This window comes from Melozone crissalis, unplaced genomic scaffold (assembly GCF_028551555.1).
Source record: "Melozone crissalis strain CALT ecotype California unplaced genomic scaffold, PUWL_Pcris_2 ptg000393l_1, whole genome shotgun sequence".
In the NCBI taxonomy this organism is placed as follows: Eukaryota; Metazoa; Chordata; class Aves; order Passeriformes; family Passerellidae; genus Melozone; species Melozone crissalis.
The window spans coordinates 173,174-192,956 of NW_026536132.1; the positions used below are offsets into that span (position 1 = coordinate 173,174).

Below are 19,783 nucleotides of genomic sequence, written 5' to 3' on the forward strand. Positions count from 1 at the left end.
GCTTTGCTTTTGTTTCTGTTTGCAATATGTGCTTGTTTTAAATAGATTTGGTGAACTGAAGTGGTTTTTGTTTTGCATCTGGCCAGTTTAAGACACTGACTGCCTCCTCCTCCTCCTTATTGTCAAGTATCAGTGGAGTCCTAATAGCTGAAGAATATGTATTAGTGATAATCTGTATAAAGACCTAAAAGAATGGGCTATTTAAGAACCTTGAGGCTCACCTTAGGCAAATGAAATTATGTCACTTCTCCTTTTAAGTGGATATTGAAGAGTCACCAACTCATTAGAGCTCAAATCAATTTGAGCAAATGTGTTCTGAGATTCAGCTCAGGAAGTAAGGCATAGTTCATTAACTGTGAATCATTTGTACAGTGCTCATGCTTCTGGGCATATTTATCATCACAATGCAAGTTCTATTTTAGGAGAGGTCTAGATTTTAATTTACATGGGAAACTTCTTTGAGGAATAAAACAGTTCTCAAAAAACATCCTGTAACGTTTCCTTTAGAAATGCATTTTAAAGATGAGGCATTTGGAACTGCACTTTTGTACCTCCAGTAAGTTCAGGTACAAAACAGGTACTTACTGTAAATGTAAATTTTTAAACTTAGAAAAAATAGTTATGTGGTGTGGGATGTAATTAAATCTTCATCTCCACCCTGAGAATCAATCACGAGCTCTTTGAAAAATGATGTTTCACCTCCAGTTCTGTAAGCATATATCCACAAAAAGAATTCATCCCCTATGTCATAAGGCACCAGGTATATACAGAAAGAGACAACAGATTGTTTTCTCAGCAAGCATTTCATTAGTATGATTTATTTCCTATTCTGGTAGCTTCTCAACTGACTTTGTGTTTATAAACATATATAAGAAGTGTATATCCTAGAGCAGGGCTCACCAATTCAGCATTAAACACCATTATATCTGAAAGTACAGTAGCATTACATCCGAACAAATTGAAGCTAGAAAAGGAATAGGGATTTTTACTAGCCTAATTGACTTCTCTGGGAATGCAGTGAGTTTGTTGTCATTTGAAATCTTTTAATCAAGATTAGATGCCTAAACAAAGAGATGCCTTCACTCAACCAAGAGACAAGCTTGATGCAGGAATTATTAGCTGTGATTCAGTAGTCTCTATTATTCAGTCAGACTATTCCATCAAAATGGTCTCTTTTGACTCTAAAATGCTTGAACATGACTACAAGTTAAATAATGAAAGGGGCAATAGAGTGGAATACGCAATGGGCCAATTTACTTGTCAGCTTTGTAAACTGCAGAGCTGGAATATTCTTCTACTCAGTGGCACATAATTTACATATAGCCATAAATCAAATGAACTTTTTAAAGTGTGCAGTGGCTGTATAGAAAGATTGATTAGCTCTTGGGCCTTCTTGGGACATGGATTATCAATTATTCCCTGGAAATTATATAGACTTGTCCTTACTTTTTGTGGAATAGATGTCATAGTGTTTCCATGATTTAGGGATAGAAGCATTCAGATGTCTGTGTTCCTCTGTTCCCATTCCAGATGCTCTGTATGATGTTATCACTGTGGGAGCCCCAGCAGCACATTTCCAAGGATTTAAGAATGGTGGTCTCCGGAAACTGCTGAGTAAATTTGAGGCTGAAAGACGAAAGTAAGTATTCTTTCCAGCAGCTGGGAAAATACCATTAAGGTTGCATTAAAATGCTATAAGCTCACTGAATAACAAAACAGTTTATCCTGCTGAATGAATGGAAGATTAAAATCTGGTAGGATTGAACACTGCATTCATAAAATATTCCCCTTTTTTCCCCTGCTTTGATGAAAATTGAAACACGCTCTACTTCTTGTGTTAAGACCAATTTTGAGTAAACACAGGAAATTACCTCAAGCTGTGCTGCAGCGTGTTCAGGTTGGGAGGATTTCTTCATGTAAAGGGTTTTTGTGCATTGGGACTTGTGGTGGAGTCATCATCCCTGGAAGTGCTCAAGAAAAGGCAGGACTCGGCACTCGGTGCTGCGGTTTAGTTGATATGGGGGTTGTTCTGTCAAAGGTTGGACTCGATGATCTTGGAGGTCCTCTGCAACCTTAATGGTTCAAAATTATGATTTTTTTTCCTTGTATTTTAGGAAGCTGGAGGTATATCAGTACTTGAAAACCTGCTGTTCAGAATGAGCGATCTCTTTGGCAATTCTTGTGCTAAGAGGAATGTATCTGTAGACAATTTTTAAATACAGAAATTGTAACTTAAGGTAGCAGCTTTATTTCTGACAGGCCTGGGTGTATGCTAAGGTAGAAGTATTTTTAGTACGCTGTGAAAAAACAAACTACTCTTATTCTTCAGAAAGCCAAAATAAGACTAATCAAAAATAAAGGTTTCAGTTTATTGTGGAGCTCAAATGCTTTGTTCACTGTTGAACATGCGCCAAAGTGTTAGTCACATCTTTTCCTAAGAATTGGATGTATTTGTGTTTGTTGCTGTGGCTGTTCAGATTTTTTCAGTAGTTGTGACTGCTCAGTGCTCCAGCTGATGGTGCCAACTGCAGTGTTACAGCATTCCAAAGGGAAAGCAGGGAGGGAGTGCTCTGATCTAAATTACCATGACAGTCCACAGCAAATTAATTCCATTATAGTCAATGCTCAAAAAAGTTTCATGGATAAAATATCATAGAGAATAAAAGGGAAATTATTCAATTCTTCTGTTGACTTCTAGGTTGAATAGGAGCTGGCATTAATATTAACATCAAACAAAACCCAGCAGATCTAGTTGCTTTGAAAACTGTATTATTGAGGGGGTCTTGCTTGCCCTACACAGTATAAAAACCCTGTTAAATCTTCAAAAAGCTTTCATTTCCCTGACCACCTCTGATGCTGAAACCTGCCAATGAAACACGTACATCATGTTGATCACATAAGACGCATCGAGAAACTCGGTGTTAATATTCTGCTGTCAGCAAACTGGTATGGGCAGCCTCATCCCCATCATATGAGGGCCTACAAAGTACATGTTTTCTGTTGAAGAAAATGTCTGAAGACACTTCTTAAAGTATCTTCTCCTTTACTATCTGATTAATGCAGTTGCAATAGTGATTTGTGGGTTTTTATCATAAAAATTTATAACTGAAGCCGCTAGATATAAATAATATAATAGACATAATCCTTTAAAGTTATATGATATAAAGTAGCATTACAGTTCTCACAGTGCTCACCTTTCAGAAAATGAACCATTTCTTACTACATTCTCAATCTTATAATGGACAAATTTATTTCACTCTGGCGACAACAGTGCTACTTTGCATGCACCTGTTTATTTTGCTGGATAAAGGTGTTTTGAGGACACCTTGTGTCCCCCGGGGCACCTTCTGCAATTTGAATTTCCTGTTTTATGATGGGGCTAGATTTTCTGAAGATTTTGTTGAAGGAAGAAGTGACACCTTGCGATATCAGTCAGAATACAGAACGAACAGGAAAAATGCAGATTCAGCAGCCGTTTTCTCTAGGCTAACTGAGCTGAAGACCTAATGCAGGACTTGGGAAGAGACTAGTTCTCAGCCAATCCTAGCAGCTGTCAAGATGTGACAGAATTGCCTTGCGTGTTTTTGACCTTCAGTCTGATTATTAGAGCAGTTTATCAAAATATTCAACAGTGTCAGCATATTGCAATATATTTCTTGCGCAGTCTTAGACTTGTGGAATTTGCAGACAAAGAGAAACAGTTATCTGGTAGCATTTGCAGTTGCAAAACAAAAACAAGACTGAGACATATGTTTTGTGAAAGTTTATCAAGCAGAAGAATGTGGAAAATGTGTATGTGAAGATAGTTCTGGCGTCTTTTCTATTACACAGAATATCAATCTTTGTGCAGACACAAAGGGAAAGTCCTGTATAATAATATTTACAAAAATGCAGTGGCTTTGCAATTCTTCTCTCATTTATTACCATCAGGAATGTCATATCCAATTTTTATAAAAGGCACATTATAAAAAAAAAATAGGACCTGAAATGAGAGCAAGAAAGGCTTTTCTTTTAAGTGAAAAGTTTCTGGTATGTGATCTGAAGAATGTCCATAAAGCAAGTTTAGGACTGAAATGACCGCTGACAGTCATGTGGTTATGGTTAATGATGGCGCCAATATATGGAAATGGTCAAGTGTGGTTTTATATGCTTAGTGAAAGCTTTCAAACTTTTCCCAGAAAGCATTATAATACAGTTTTCAAAAGGTACCTGAGTCATAATTTACATATGAGAGGTATGTTTTCATTATGCTGCTGCTATTCTGCACTGGACCTACCCATGCGGCCTTTACCCTAATGCAGAAGTTTCATGCAGTTTGTGCCTTAGGACACCTGTGAAAAGTTTCTCTTCTGCCTAACAGTGCTTACATACCAGAGCTGCATGCAGCACTAAGCTTTAAAAGTAGCTGCAGAGGAGGGAATGTCGCTTACTTGTGAGTGGGAATATCTGTTTGTGAAGGCTAAGGCCACAGAAAACCTCAGCTAGTCATACATGCAGCAGTGTGAACACAACAGTTAGAAACTTCAAACGTGTTGTTTCTGAAAAATAATTACACATTCTTCTAGGGGGATTGAGAAAGTTGCTCTCAAATTATGAGAGGAACTAAATATTTGAAGTTGTGTCGTGCTTTCTAGGGTTCTGAAAATGTTTAAATTGTCCAAATAATTACCAGTCTGGTAGTGCACTTCATTCTGAAGAGTCATTCTCTCTTCACTAATTCCTTTACTTAAAAGCTATGATTTACTTAATTGCAATGAGAACTGCCCACACCTTTGGTGTCACTGCCCTCTTTCTTACAAGTGGTGTCTGTAGCTTTTCTGCTGCAATATTCAGTGAAGCCTAGAGCTGTGGGAGATCAGTGAAAACTATCTAGGATTTAAAGACTGAGGGAAATCCCAGAAAGGAGTGAACTTGATAACAGCATTAGCCAGATTCAGCCTGCAAAAAGGACTTTTTGATAAAGGGAGGGAAAAGCCTGATGGGGAATTAGAGAAGTGTCAAGACTTTTAAGACTATGTCTTCACTGCAATTAACATAGACTGTTGCTCTTTGTCCCTGCCCTATCCACTGAGCCTGCTGCTTGAGGGTTCCAGTGGATGTAGTGCCAGATCTGACTCTGGAAGTCATCTCACTAACAGGCTCTCCACCTCAAAGGCAGAACTGTGGCAGTTTCTTGATTACTCAGAGGGACAGAGGTTTGCTTGTTTTTCCTAATTCATTAGGAGGGACAGTTTATATTATTCACTTTGCTGAAATACTCAGAATTATGACTTCTACTAGACATGGGTCTAGTAGACATGAGTAGCTCATGTAAGTTGGAGATGCGTCGTAATTTAGATGTGGCTGGTAGTAATGGCAGCTATATGCCATTAATCCTGATTGCTTCTACAAAGAATTGTATCTAGGAATGAAGACATTGGTGAAAGACAGAAAAATAGAATGGATATTGGGGAATAGAAAATTAGAATTGGGTATTGAGAGTATACCTCAGCAAAATATGTAAGCAAGAGCCTTCATTTTAAAACTGCTTGAAGCTATCCTTATTTGCCAGAATCATAGAAAATGCTGAATTGGAAGGGACTGATCAAGATTTAGTTTCTAATTTGTAGAAAACTAAAGAGAAGGAACTAGAATTCACTCAATAAAAGGCACAAAGGGGAACTGGGGGTAGGGAAGAGATCTGGACAAAGACTGAAATGAAAGCGAATGCATAAAGTTCAGAGGATTGAACAAGTGTCAGTATTTGGTCTTGGTATGCCAAATTAAGAAAGAAAGAAAGTGGTGAAATGGCTGAAGGGACTGAAATACTTCAGACAAAAAGGAGAGAAGGGAGATACAAACAGTACCAGCTGGGAGTAGCATGTACATTCCTCTGGCATTGGTGATGTGCCAGGAGGGGCTTGGGTTCTTTTTTTCCTGTTTTAATCTGAAGCTGCAGAAGATTTTGGTTAGTTTCTCTGAAAGACTAAACCAGGGCTTTATAAAAGGAAGGGTTACGTACCAGAGGTTCAGGTGAGGAGCTGTGGGCTGCAGGCAAGAGCCAGTGGGTGTGTGCATGCTGTCTGAAGTGGTGTTTGAGAACAGTGGTGTAAGAGGATATTGCATAATTTGTAGGGAGGAAAAGAAGAAAGAGGGATAGGAGAAGTCCTGCAAAATAATTGCAGTAGTTTGAACAGTGGACAGTAGGAAGTTTGCAGTGTGCATTTGTGTGGTTTTGAAGTAATTCACTTCCGCACCCATTGCTGGGTCTCTTCTTGCAAATCAGATGCCTGTTCTTTATTGGAGATAACTCTGTTTATCGTCTCTTCCTGGACATCATTGAGGCCAATCAAAACACAGTGTGGGCCACTGATCAATTCAACCTTAATGGCCCACTTGGAAAGACTCGGTGAGGCAGTCAATTCTCTTTTGGGGAGCTCAGTTGGAAGAATAAGGAGCCTTATGCTCTTTGATATTATTACCTGACTTTGTCAAATATTTTCTGTCTCTAGAATTACAGTGTTTAAAAGAAACACATAAAAACATGGGGGTTTATGTTCAGATCACCCACTCAAAGGAATTTTGCACTGTATTACTTGGAGCATGTGGTGGTGGGCTGTTTCATGCCGTTTATGCTTTTACTGTTCAAGGAAAGGTTTGTTTTTACCCTTAAATGCAGGATCAGTGGTGTCTGTGAAGTTCAGGCATCTGGCGTTTTTTTTTTTTGCAAAAGTAGTGGTAAGATTTTTAGCACCATAAGCATTGCTGTTAATGGCAGAAATGAATTTGACATGATGTGACTCTCTGTTATCACAGCACTGGATACCAGTGTATTTACTATTCACCTGAAAACACAGCCAAGGCAAAAGAAGTTCTCAGCAACATCAGTCATCTGCAGCCTCTCATATCAAGCCATGCAGACCTGCTGCTCAGTTCTGCAAGCCAGCGTTCTCCAGACAGCTTGAAGAACTCTTTAAAGATGCTTTCAGAAAAAGTAAGATTCAAATCCTCACTGCAATGGAAAATGGAGTAACCAAGTCTCTCTAACTGCTGGGGAGGAAGGGGGGGGGGGGTTTCTGCATCATTTGACTTTCACAGCATCAGGAAATGTTAAATAAACTCAGCTAAAATAAGCATCAAAATGTTGTTATTAGAAAAATAATGTTATTTAGCATTTCTGTAGGCCTTCCGTATAGAAAATTAATGAAATCTATAAAGATTGCTTTATTAAAAAGTGTAATTAATTTAATTTCATGTAGCTTCTTCATCCTCTAGTGGCTACATACTGGAGTTTATGAAAATATCAACAATTATAAATAATTTTGTAGTATGAGAAGTCTTTTTTTTTCATTCTCTTTCTATGATATTTCAAGCTGCTGGTTATGGGAGGTAGTTCAAGCCAGGTTGGTGTATAAGGTTTAGAATAACAGCATGATCAGAAATGGTGATGCAGCCTGGAAGGAGAAGCTGGGAAATTTGCTCTAGGAGATCTCAAAGTTTATTTCTCTTTTTCCTATTATATCTGTCTGTAGCTGTAACCTCTTCCTCATTTTAGTTCCTTTAGTTCTAAATTAGAGAAGATAATGTTCGCCGCTGGTCTCACAGACTGATAATGGAGATTAGCTGAAGCCTGTAGTGCTTCCCAGCATATGTTACCCTATAAAAATATGAGCCCTTATATGAATAACAATATGAACCCTGTGACCCGAGAGCTTGTGAAGAGTTTCCCATTTCTCCACGGGCCATCCCTTCAGCAGTATGATCCCAGTATGGCTCAATAACACGATCAGTAACCATTTCCATGCATCTTCAGCTATTGGGAAGTGACAGCCCTGTTGGTCTGTTGAGCACCATTACCCCAGCAGCTCCTTGTGCCATAGGAGGGTTTCAAATATTGATATTGAGCTTGGCCACTTGCTGGGAAGGCATTCCAGAAGAGCACTAGGGAGAGGAACATCGCTCTCAGCGGCAGATGTGTGAATCCACACTCGCTCTGAGAATGTGGAGTCGCTCTGAGCGTCAGGGGTGATGGAAGAAGGCAGAATTCAGCCTGGAAATGAAACAGAGGAATTTAAGGAGGGGGACTGTAGTGATTATGGTGTACCTCTGGATGCAGGAGGGCATTTTTAGCTGTGCATAGAAGAGTGAAGCTGCTCTGTTAGAGGTTAGTTCAAAGAAATCTGTATGCACAGGCAAAGCCAATCAGGCAAAGAAGGGTTTGTTCTGAAGATCCAAGGGGTGGTTGCTGAGCAATGTGCATTTTCTCTGCCATTGGCCTCTGGACAGGAGGAGGGGATGATTTCAGAGGCAGGAGCCATGGTACTAAAGTACTGCTTGAACCATGGCTCGCTAGAGACTCTGGCTATAAAAAGGGGACAAAAAAGACAATTCATTCAGTTTGCTAAAGCCTTAGGTATTTTACATTTATAGCTGGTGGCTTAGTTGAGTGTGTTCATATCAGCTTTTCAGGACCAGGATTAAATTGCTGTTAGTGCATGAGCTCAGGTTCCCAGAAGAAGGAGTCTCACCCCATGTACTCCTTGGATGTCTGTCTAGCCTCCACCTTTTGCTTGGAAGAGACAAATCCAGTTGTCTGAACAACTGCAGCAGGAGTGGTTCAATACCTGCTTCCCTGTCTATTACCAAATGCACTCCTAGGAAAAGGTGGACAATAGAGAAATAGGGTGGATTGCTGAGGAAGCAAGTGTGCTGGGACAGCTGCTTGTAAAGAGGGGAGGAGAGATGGGGAAGAGAGACCAAGAAACAGCTTCAGGAAAGAGAAATACAATTTCAAAGCCCTAAACTCAGTGAACCCACACAATACTGAAATTAGATCCCTCATGGTTAATTCAAAGCCTTATATTGCTGTCTTGAAATATTCTGTCTGTATAGTCTGGTACAGTACTGGAGAACCAAGACTACCAGAGTGTTCCTGCTTGCATTTAACACAGAGTAGCACATGCTCTGCTGAGTATAATGACATGATATCTGCTTGTGCTCCTGAGGCATATGTAGTGCTTTGCTATTCCATCTTTCCTGCACTTTTTGTATGTAAAAAATAAATGCTCTGATGTTTTAACTGGATAGATATTTAGAAAGTAACATCTGTTTGAAGCCATAAAAATTATTTGCCTGGTGATTAAATTCTGCAAGTTTATTAAAAAACATATCACTTGGTATATATAAGAATTCTTTCTATAATTATTAGGTAGCAGTGAGTAAATCTGAATTATCAATAATGTGAATTACATTAAAGTGTTCATGTTGGAAATGGAAGGACTGGCTGCATGGATTGAAAGTGGAAAATTAAATCAAATAATTCCACTGCTGCTTCTTAAAAGGAGCTTATTTTCTCCTGTTAAGCATCTCCATATATAATTTACAGTTTCCTGTAGTGTTTTCCTGAGACTAACCTTTTATCATCCCTTTTTGTTAGTTGATTAAGGAAGCCTTTAGCTATCGACAAGTGTATCAGCATTTGCAGCTTGCAGCAGGCTTGATAAATTAATTTTCCAGCTATGCCTATCTTTGTTTGCAGAAATACTCTTTAGTAGAGTATCTGAAAGAATTTGCAGAGTTTTTATTTCTTTGTATAGACTGGTTTTGTGATTTCAGTGCAGTTTCATAAATAGTGATGTTCTGCAAATTTAGCTGTACTGAGCTGTTAGAAAGTGAAGTTAAAACATAGACTGCTGTAAAACCAATGGGATCTCTGAATGGAATTTAATTACAGAATTATTTGAGTTGCTGCATGAAAAATGGAGTCACACTTCTGTACTGATTTTCTTTTAAAAACTAAATTTCCCTATAAAATATTTCTATTCAATTATATTACTTAAACTTTGCAGTCCTAGTGGGCATTATTTACATCAAGCTATCCAATTCTCCTAATTTTTTGAAATGTAAAGTTTTTTTGAGCGTTATTCTGAACCAGAAACGTGAAATTTTCTCAAACAGACATTGTGGGGAAGGTAGATATTAAACCTCAGCAAAACCATGATATTGCTGTTTTTAAGGGTAGACAAGTAATGGAGTTTCAACTCTCTTGCTATGGAACTGTAGAAGTGTTGAAGAGGAGCTTTGCTGTTACCACACAACCCCTCAAATCTCATTGTGCCATGGTAAGGCAAAGAATGGTGGGGTGTGATAGCACTATTCCCCAGAGACTAAGTCATTCTCCAGGCATGCACCATCTGGGTTGGAAATGTAGAAAACTGCAATTGTCCTGCAGAGCAATTCAGGACAACGAGGAGACAGTCCTGAGAAAACTGTTAAAAAATGGCCTTTCCCTCAGGCACCAAGTTGGTAATGAGGAGAAGGAATGGGTCTGGTAATATCGCCAGGGAGATGAGTAGCGTTGCCAAGTCTAAAGAATCCCAAGTCAGGTCTGATTTTGGTTTTAAAAAATCAATAATTTTTCTTAGATGTGCCTGCAGTTCTTATTTTTAGAACTGTAGAGATTTATTTGGAGTAAAATTTTCAGCCCGTCCATGTGAAACAATTCAGAAAGCATTTTTTTGGTAAACATAATGAAAATGGGAAAGACAGAAACTTCTCATTTAAGTACCTCACCTAGCAGCTGGAGCCTTAAGAAAACCATTAATTTTTTAGAGCCTTTCTGTCTTAAATATCTGTAAACTTTTGAGAGGGTCTTGAGACAGGAAGGCAAGAAAAAGAAGTTGAGTAGGAGTGGGTGCAAAAGAGGAACAGGTAGCATGAAGAAAGGGATAGGATAAGAAATGCAGAAACTGGGAGAAAAGACTTCCAGGAATCTTCTCAGGAGTTCCAGGGAGGTGCTGGCACTTGGCACTTGTTTGTTTTGGGGTTTTTTTGGCTACTTTTCCCTCCAGTTTTTGCATAAGCAGCACATAAGGGCTGAAGAGAGCTTGGCTGGGCAGCCCTCATTTTTGGCATTTCCTGCTGGTTGAGGCTGGATCCTCTGACTCTTATCTACATACCTTCCCACATCCCTGTTTAATTAAGATTGTCTGCACAAAGGCATACTTTCCTTGTTGAGGTGGAAGGGAGATGAATAATGCAGGGAGGTTGAAGGATTTAAAAAATACGGTAAAATGCCAGCTGTAACAGTCAACATAGAAAAATGATGCAGAGATTGAATAGCATCTTCAGAAGACCCGAGAAGACAACTTCAGAGTTTCCTTTCTTTAAAATATACAAAAAAATCAAGCTTGAAATCAGGTGTCACCTACCATGATATCTGGGTTGACACCTACCAGTAGTAAAACTTATCTGTGGAAATACTGCTTTTGCAGATACTGCTATTTCAGCATTGTAGAGTGGTGGGTTTTATTTAGAGAGATTATTGAACTGGTTAATTGTGTTTTATCTTACACTTATTCAGAAATCATTGTGCTGTGGTTGGTTACTCTTGGAAGTGGTTCTTGTTGAGGCTTGCCTCTGAGGTGAAATTTGGAATTCAAATAAAATGTGAAAAGATTGTGATCTCTGACAGATAATGTGCTCCTGTGTTAATGCTTAGAACACTGGGATTGTAGAATGTGATCTCTAAAACTCTTGAAATTTTCCTCATTATTTGTTGGCCTACTTTGTTTTCTGCCTCCCAGGCAGGCCTGAAACAAATAGCCGCTCTGCCTAAGGATAATTCAGTGTTACACAGCTTTGCTGCCATACCACATTCTTTGCTCTAACCTTTCCATTGGTTTGGTTTTTTCCCTAGACGGAGTTATTTGTGCACACGTTCAAGGACCAGCTGGTGAGAAGTGCCCTTCTAGCGCTGTACACGGCCCGGCCTGGCTGTGTGCTCAAGAAACCAGCTGTGCCCAGGAGCAGTGCAGAGGAAGGGGCTGATGCACAGCACCAGGACCATCCTGCTCACGTCAAAAGGCAGGACTCCATACCCCATCATTCTGAGTATGATGAGGAGGAGTGGGTAAGTGGACAGAAACCCTTGGCCAGTGAAACCCTACAAATTAGCATAAGCCACCTCAAGCCCTCAGTGTCCTTGTCACATGCCGTTGCAGGGGGCAAAGGGGTGCAAAACTGTAAAATTGTGCTTCTCAGATGCATCGCAGATATGCAGATTTTGAAGCTAAATTGCAAGGCTTTGCCTAAGTACAGTGTGCTGCTCTGAGACTGCCTAGTTGTGCATAGAACAGTGAAGGTGTTGAGTGTATTCTTGCCCAGACACAAGAATAGTCTTTGTTCTTACTTGGGTTGGTTTTGCTAGTTGGGCAGATTTAAGGACTGGAACAGTATATGCTGTTCACAGGGAAATGGTTTTTTTCTTCCCCACCCCCTGCAACACCCCTCTCCAGCCCTCAGGGTGTAATCATTTTAAATACACTGAATTAACCCTCAGCCCATTGCCCCTAGACTCTGTTCTTAGAAACTGTCTGAGGTTCTGTAAAAGAATTAAATACAGTGTTTGGATTTTAACATTCTTAGCATATCTTTCAAAGATATGTATTATTTATATGGCTGAAATGTTATAAATCAATTATTTTGGTGGATGTCTTCTTTAATAGGTCTGTTACTTTATTTCATACGTACTCAAGCTATTTTTATTCAGTCCAGGCTCATGCTTTGAGTTCATCACTGTATTCTCATAGACGTAAAGGATGTCAGCATATTCATCTCTATTGTAAATAATTAATAACTTGTGTGAGCTATGGTATTCCACCTAACCTGTAATTTTTTCCACACCAAAAATAAAGGAAGAAGAATATATTTCTTCTAGAAGAAAGGCAATTATTTCCAGCCCCATGCATTAAGTATTCGTGAAATTTAAACAATAAATAACTCATTATTTCATTTGTCCTCCAGTTTTAGAGCCTTTAATTCACTTTTTCTTGTTTTCTCAACAACCTGAGGGGCTGGAATGGTGCTCTTTGCTTGAACTAAAGCCAAAATGTTTGTTTTTAGCTGTTGAAACATTTAGAGATATAAATAACACAATAGTTTTTGTAAAAGAGATAAATTTTGCACTGGAAAAAGTGGCATTTGTGAAAGCTGCATTTTAATTCAGTACTGCAGTTCAGCATCTCTGAAGAGAAGATAGCTTTGCTGTAATTCATAACTAAAAGCCGCCAGGTGCTTGGTCCTCACCTATTAAACTGCATAAGTGGGTCATTTTAAACAGCATTCATTTTTTTCTGCTGAATTAGTAATCTTGATTCAAATTAAATGTATCATTCACTGTTTTCTGAATTGAGCTGAGTCAGAGTCATTGTCAAACTTGAGACAGTATAAATTTTGGAGAAATTTTGTGATTTTTTCTGGATTTGAATGGTTAAACTTTTCAGTTATTTCTGTCAGTAGAGGTGATATGAGTTTTAATAATCAAATTGTGATTAGCACGATGGAAAGAGAAAGAATAAAGGCATGTAAAATTTGAAAAAACACTTAATCCACTGTGAAACACAACTATAAAGGGAAAAACTTTAATATATGTTGCTTTGTATGCACAATGCTCTATCCTCCTTTGCTGTTGTAGGTTTTTTCCTCACTATTATCAGTACTAAGTGTTATAAGTACTATTATAAGTACTAGTGTTACATTTTGCAGTTGGAACTTTAGTTTTGCCTGAAATCTACATCCTTAAACAACTCTTTAAGCTGACCCTTGAAGCAGCCCACGAGGGTGTTAATCTCTGAGCAGAGCTCAAAAAGGCCTTAAGGAATTATCTGAATATCCACTGAAATGAAGGCGACACAGCATCTTCAGAGTGCTTGGACGTGCAGATGCTGTGCCATACATGGCACAAGCAAAGCACACAGCTGAAGTGGTGTGTATGGAGGGACAAGAAGTGACTGAGGAGCTCTGTGGTGAATTCGGAAAGGCTGAGAATCCTTTAAAAACAGAAACAGCCTCTGGGACTCCACTGGCTGGCAGTGTTTAGAAGGAAGACATCCAGTCAGGTGCAGTGACAGAAAGGAGTGTCCATTCCTGCTCTCTGAAATGAGGAAGGTGTCTTAGTTTTTAATGATACTTTCTGATCAGATGGAACTTAATTACAATTTTTTCAGTTGGATGAATGAAAGAGAATTATTTTACAGGCTCATTTTTAATTGTCCTAGGAGAGGTGCCCAGCTTTCACTGATGCCAAGGCCTGCCTTTCCATCTTTTCATCTGCTTAAGAAGATGAAAGGTCAGTGCTAGGCTACAGGAAAATATTCTGGAAGTAGTAAAAGATGACAATAAGAAGTGACGAAGTGAAGGGAGACGGCCCATCTTAATTGATCAGCATCGAACTCCAATTTATTGATCTAACATGCACATTTTTATAACCGTGTTAATTAAGTTCATACATATTGCAAAACCCGAGCTCATCATTGGCTACAGATTACACAGCAACCCCTCCTCTTGTTTTCAATACCTGTGGTTTGTTATTGAGACCAAAACTTGTGTTTCTCATCCTGTTATTAACTGTTCTCAAGGCCTCCATGTTTGTCACTGCTTTCCCATCACTACCCAAGGACAAGGTATTTACTTGTTATTAAAAACAAGCCTGAGAACTTTGCTGTTTACAGCTGCCTTTTACTTTTCAATCAGCTGTATATTTTCATGGCCTTTTTTCCTTCAAGCCATGTCTGAGCAAAATTCTCCAACAAAGAAACGGATTAATTTCTTCTCATGGAGAATCATAGAAGCCACTTGATTTTCAGTGATGGGAAACTGCAGTTTTACTTGAAAATTGTTCCTGCCAAACTGCAGAATTTCAACAGCCTTCTTAGATAAACGTGACTGCCTTTGGTGCAGACAGAATAACATCTCAATGAATGATAAATAGATGCCTCTACATTTTCTATCTGCCCACAATCCCAGGAGCCTCCTGTGTGGAGAAAAGGGGCTGTGAAACAGGCCCTTGCTCCCTCTCAGTTGCTTGTATATAAAAAAGCCAGATACATGATAATAAGAGTGAGCTTTCTGTCAACAGATGTTTATGAATTTCGCTTCTAAACCCTCAGGGAACGTTTGTGGGAATATTGTATAGAAATCATCTCAATGCTGGGTTAATAGTTGGTTTGAAAAAAGTGCTCTTTCCAATGTGAAACAAGGGCTCATATTTGTGTTGCTTGTGCAATAACTCCAGATGCTCTTTAAGAGCTTAATGCTTTTTTTGTGCAGGAATTAAGTTCCCCCATCACACAAAAGAAAAGGGAAATTAGATTGCTCCAACTTCTCTGAGCAACCTCACTTGCATATTCCTCAGCAACTTCAGTGACTGAAAGCTCTGAAGCTCCCTTATACTCTGGAGGATTCTTCATAGAATCCTTCTCCCCAGAATTATGCTTGTGGGCGGTAAAAATCAGTAGTTTCACACATATTGTAAATGTTTTTTCAGGATTGCTTGAAGTGCATAGAGGAGGAAACTTTTGAAGGAATCTATACCTGCCCTCAGTCTTTTGTGTCCTCAGGAGGAGGGAGCAGGGCATAAGATAAGATCCCTCTAGTCAGGCTGAAGCGAGGCATATAGTTGAAAAGCGACATTAGATTTAAATGTTTGCCTTAGCAGTGGCTCTAGATTTGCCTCCACTCAAAATCCAAGGGTTGCCATTTAAACGGAACTATGCTATTTCTCTGAGTTCTCAGTTTTCTTTAACCTTCTCTCTTGGTATTTTTGCAACTTCATTTTTCTGCCTGAAGACCTGACAAATACATAATGCTTCTGGCTCTGTAAAATACAAAACAAAGCAGTGATGTTAAATTCCCATTTTTAACCCTCAAGCAAACTCTGGTTGCTCTGCAATACTTTCAGAATGACTCAGCATTGAAACATATACTTGGAGAGGGAAGGGTGGTTTCTGTGGGTTTGTTATGGTTTGGTTTTAGTCTGATTGCTTGTCTTGTGAACAGCCTCATTACTTGTATGGCTTGGTTTCTTCCTTCTTATTCAGTGCTGCAAAAGTAGGTGCAAAAGCTTTGATTTCTGCAGCATCCAGCACCTGAAGGACCCTCCCTATATCTCTGATCCATAACAGCTCTTTCTTATGCTCCACATGATTTCTTTTCCTCTCTGCTTGTACAGAACTTTTTGTACCTCTCTATTACTTCCCTAATTCTCCTATTGTAAACTCAGTTAAGTGTGATGGTTGCAGTTTGTGTGAGAGGTGAGGAACAAAACTGAAATTGTGTTAGCTAATAAATATGCCATGACAGCAAGTTTCTCATTTTAGTCCTTGAATTAACATTTTCTTCAGCAGAGTAACTGATGTGATAAAATACAGGATATGTTAAATTATCAAAAAGAGGTTATTAAACACTGTGACAAAACTGGCCCACACAAGGTTTCATTTGTCAAGCTTTGAGTGTGTCTGTACTCTTAAGGTATCATTTAAATAGACAAGCTGCTCAGTTCCTTGCTATTAGACCTGAAACTTTGTCTGCATTATGTCGAGTTTGAAGCGCTTGTGCACAGGGTCTAAAACCATAAAAGTTTGGGTTCATTTACGCTGCAAGAGAATCTCCATGAAAAAGGCTCAGGTTGGTAATAGGCTGAAGGATGAGAGGAGCAGTCGTATGCTAACATCATGAATAACTTACTATTGTCCCTTTTTGGTTTTTTTTCTGCAGTAACATGCAGTGATAATTCTGGTCTTTTCAGGACAGGGTCTGGGCCAACGTGGCAAAGAGTTTGAACTGCCTTATTGCCATGGTGGACAGGCTGCTTGAAAAGGACAACATCAGCAACATCAAAGAGGGTGAAAATGAGCCTTCAGCAGAAGATTGCAAGGTGTTGCATACAGGCGGTAAGCAACCTCCCCTAATTTTTTTTTTTTTAGTCATTGACAAGAGTAAAGAAAAATTTGCACAGCTACAGAAAAGTCATCTAGAGAAGACTCCATAGTATCTTTGATGAGAGTGCTAATGGCAAGGTTTACACATTTGTGGGAGGTTATTTATCAAAGTACAGCTTTAATGTGTGCTCAGACTGCTTGCCATGTGCAGTTGTTTGTACTAGAGTGTAAACCTTTTGAAACTACAGTCTTTTCTTTTTGTAGGCTGATGTAATTTAATTTACTCTAGATTTTACTTGCGTGTAGTATTTTGAGGAAAAAAAAAATTGGACTGTGTCTTACCCCATAGAAAATTTGTAAGGAAAGGTGAACATTCTGAATCAGTGTCATTCTCCTGCAAATGCTTCTGCTTTTCTGAGGTGATATACTGAGTTTTATTTTCTGATTTGATAAAATTCATGTTTACCTGGATATACCTGTCAGCCTGTGTCAAAAGGTCAAATGGAATAATTCAGTGGGATGATGTAAAGAAAATTTTGTGACAAGGGTCCTTGTCACCTTCTGATCTTCTCCTTCTCATCTTCTGATCTTCTTCTGATCTTCTCCTATGATTCATGTTTGCATTCTTGATGCATAGATTATATCTGCTTAATAAGTCTAATGGGATTTTCTAGTCTGAAAGTGTGTTGCAATAAATGAAACAGATCCTTAGTGATGGTGGTAGTAGTCCTAATGGAAGGACATCAGAGCCAACCTTTGTGCCACTCTTTGGCTAAATAAATCAACTCCCCATACAAAACAACAAACCAACACAACTGCTTTATTTTGTACAGTTTTGTATAGTTTCAATTTTCTTTTTTTTCATTGTGCATTTTATCCTGTGTCTTCCCTTACATGTTCTCCACGGAATTTAATTACATCATTTTATATAAAGACTTTTAAAGTTATCAGTACTCACTTGTAATTTATTTCTTACACAACAAGAATTAAAATCACTTTTAAAGTTTTATGTCATTTGTGTAGTATGGTGAGATCTGTGAATTCTGGTTGTAGTATTGATTTTTAATGCAGCTGTAACATCTGCATTTTACCAGTGTGAGAGGTTTATGCTGGAGTCCTGGCATCCTTGTTTTCAGTGCAAGATGTGTTGGACTTGATTTTGTGTGATTTGTTCAGAGAGCAGCTTATTCCTTATCTGTTTGGTTCTCTAAGTTTCTGTCTACCAGGCATGTAATGTTAGACAGGAGGGTGATATAATCTCTGCTCTCTAGTGAAGGCTTGCAGGTGAAAAATATCAACACAGCTTTCTACACCTTTCCCGCCTTCCTCAGAGAAAGTACAAATATTCAACAGCTAGGTAGGTGTAGTTTTGAACTTGGGAGAATCCTTAGATGGTGGGCCTTTTACAGACTTTTACAGACTTTTCCCTAATTTCCTTCACTCTCTTCAACCCCCTGAGTATCTCCTCTGCTATACGCCGTGTTATGGATTTAACCAGCACAGGCAAATGAAATATTGGTTACAACTTTTAGGTCACAAGCCAAAAACAAAAAAGGAAAAAGCAAAGTTGCATCATTTAAAGTACTGTAATAAGGCAGCCATCAAGTCATCAAGTAGAATGAAAGGTAGCTCTTGCTTAGCAATAATGATAATAGTGATGGTTAGAAAATTTTAGATGAGCTTCATCCAGCTGAGAGGTTGTCTTCTGGAGCTGGTGGGCCAAAGACACAAAAAATATCCAACTGCTATGATGCTGGAATAAATCCTTGCTTTTTTCTTCATTTCAGAGCCATCCCTATTTCTCTTGAATAAGTACAGGTGTCCTTCAGTGAGAGCAGTGCTTTTGTTGAGCTGTCCTGAAAGTTCTCTAACACTCCCTCACATGAGAGCTGCAGAGATCTGTGGGGCAAACTGCTGTGTTTTCATGTCCTTTTTGAGTAAGACATCGTTTTAGGAATGCCTTGGACAGTTTATAGGACTTTCAAGGTCACATAGAGATGGAGACGTTTTAAAATTGCTTTCTTTTATAGGACTAACTTGAAAGATGGAGCTTTCTGAAGAGCTTTCCAGGTGTGTGCCAAAGTTGGTTCCCTAATGATTTTCAAAACTTTGGGGCCAGAATTTTTCATGCTTGACTTCTCTATGAGAGTGTGGGTGTAGATGTTTGTTTTTCTCTGCATCTCCCTCTCTGAAATTTAACGTGAAACCCTAAGGCTGCACTGTGAAGCAACTACACAGAGGTTGAGATTCCAAGTTTACAGTTACAAATTTGGCTTTAATTCTGCTTCATTTTAAACTTGAAGCCTGATTATGAGTTCACAGCATTTTCCTAGATACAAAATCACACTGTGTACGCCCATAGATACATTTCTAAAATAACAGACTTTTGCACTACTTAAAATTCACAAACGTGACATAAATGAAAAGCTTGCCACATCTTGCTTATATATTATACATAATTTGAGCATATTTGAGCATAATGTATTTCATTAATACTGCAAATATATGGCACAGGTTGATCTTTAAGTCTGAAACTGCTTTAGTTGATACTCAGAGAAATTGGGCTGCTTTTGTAAGAAAAAGAATGCAGAGTTTTGAACAAAATAATAACAAATAAGCCTTGAAGTATGAGATTAAATTTTTGCTTATTTAGTGAACCTGACTGGTTTTTTGTAGCATATAGCAATGAAAGACCTTTCAAAAAATGCACATCTGTTCATTTTAGATGATAGAAAATATTATGACAATATTTTGATGCAATAGCATTTTCATATAAATTTAGATATTGTTGTAACATATATTCAGAGTTTCCTAAAGTAGGTTGATATTTGCAGTCTCAGTGACTATGGCATTGTGTGGTCTTACTCTCTTTTTTCAAACATGTTTATATTTGTTGTTTGGAATCTTTGTAATTGGAGATACTGGAGCACTTTTTTTTGCTGTACTCTGCCTTTCAATGTGAATTATACCTTCCTTAGCCTTAACTTTTCATGCAGTCTGACCTTTGAGTGTATTCTAAAGACTGAATTTGAGTTACAGTTACCAAGGTAACATGCTATGGTTTCATCAGTCGCAGGATTATGAAT

The 19,783-nt window shown here is 38.6% G+C and overlaps 1 protein-coding gene across 1 annotated transcript in view; it reads left to right on the plus strand.

Moving 5' to 3' along the window:
- Positions 1 to 19,783, plus strand: part of LOC128950066 (inositol polyphosphate 4-phosphatase type II-like) — a gene marked incomplete at its 5' end in the record, with an annotated part of 124,900 nt that overhangs the window by 63,338 nt on the left and 41,779 nt on the right. Inside the window, 4 exons of the mRNA XM_054294944.1 lie at positions 1,531 to 1,639; positions 6,796 to 6,973; positions 11,678 to 11,890; positions 16,565 to 16,709. Coding sequence (XP_054150919.1) covers positions 1,531 to 1,639; positions 6,796 to 6,973; positions 11,678 to 11,890; positions 16,565 to 16,709 — 645 coding nt within the window. The remainder of the gene's footprint in view (positions 1 to 1,530; positions 1,640 to 6,795; positions 6,974 to 11,677; positions 11,891 to 16,564; positions 16,710 to 19,783) is intronic.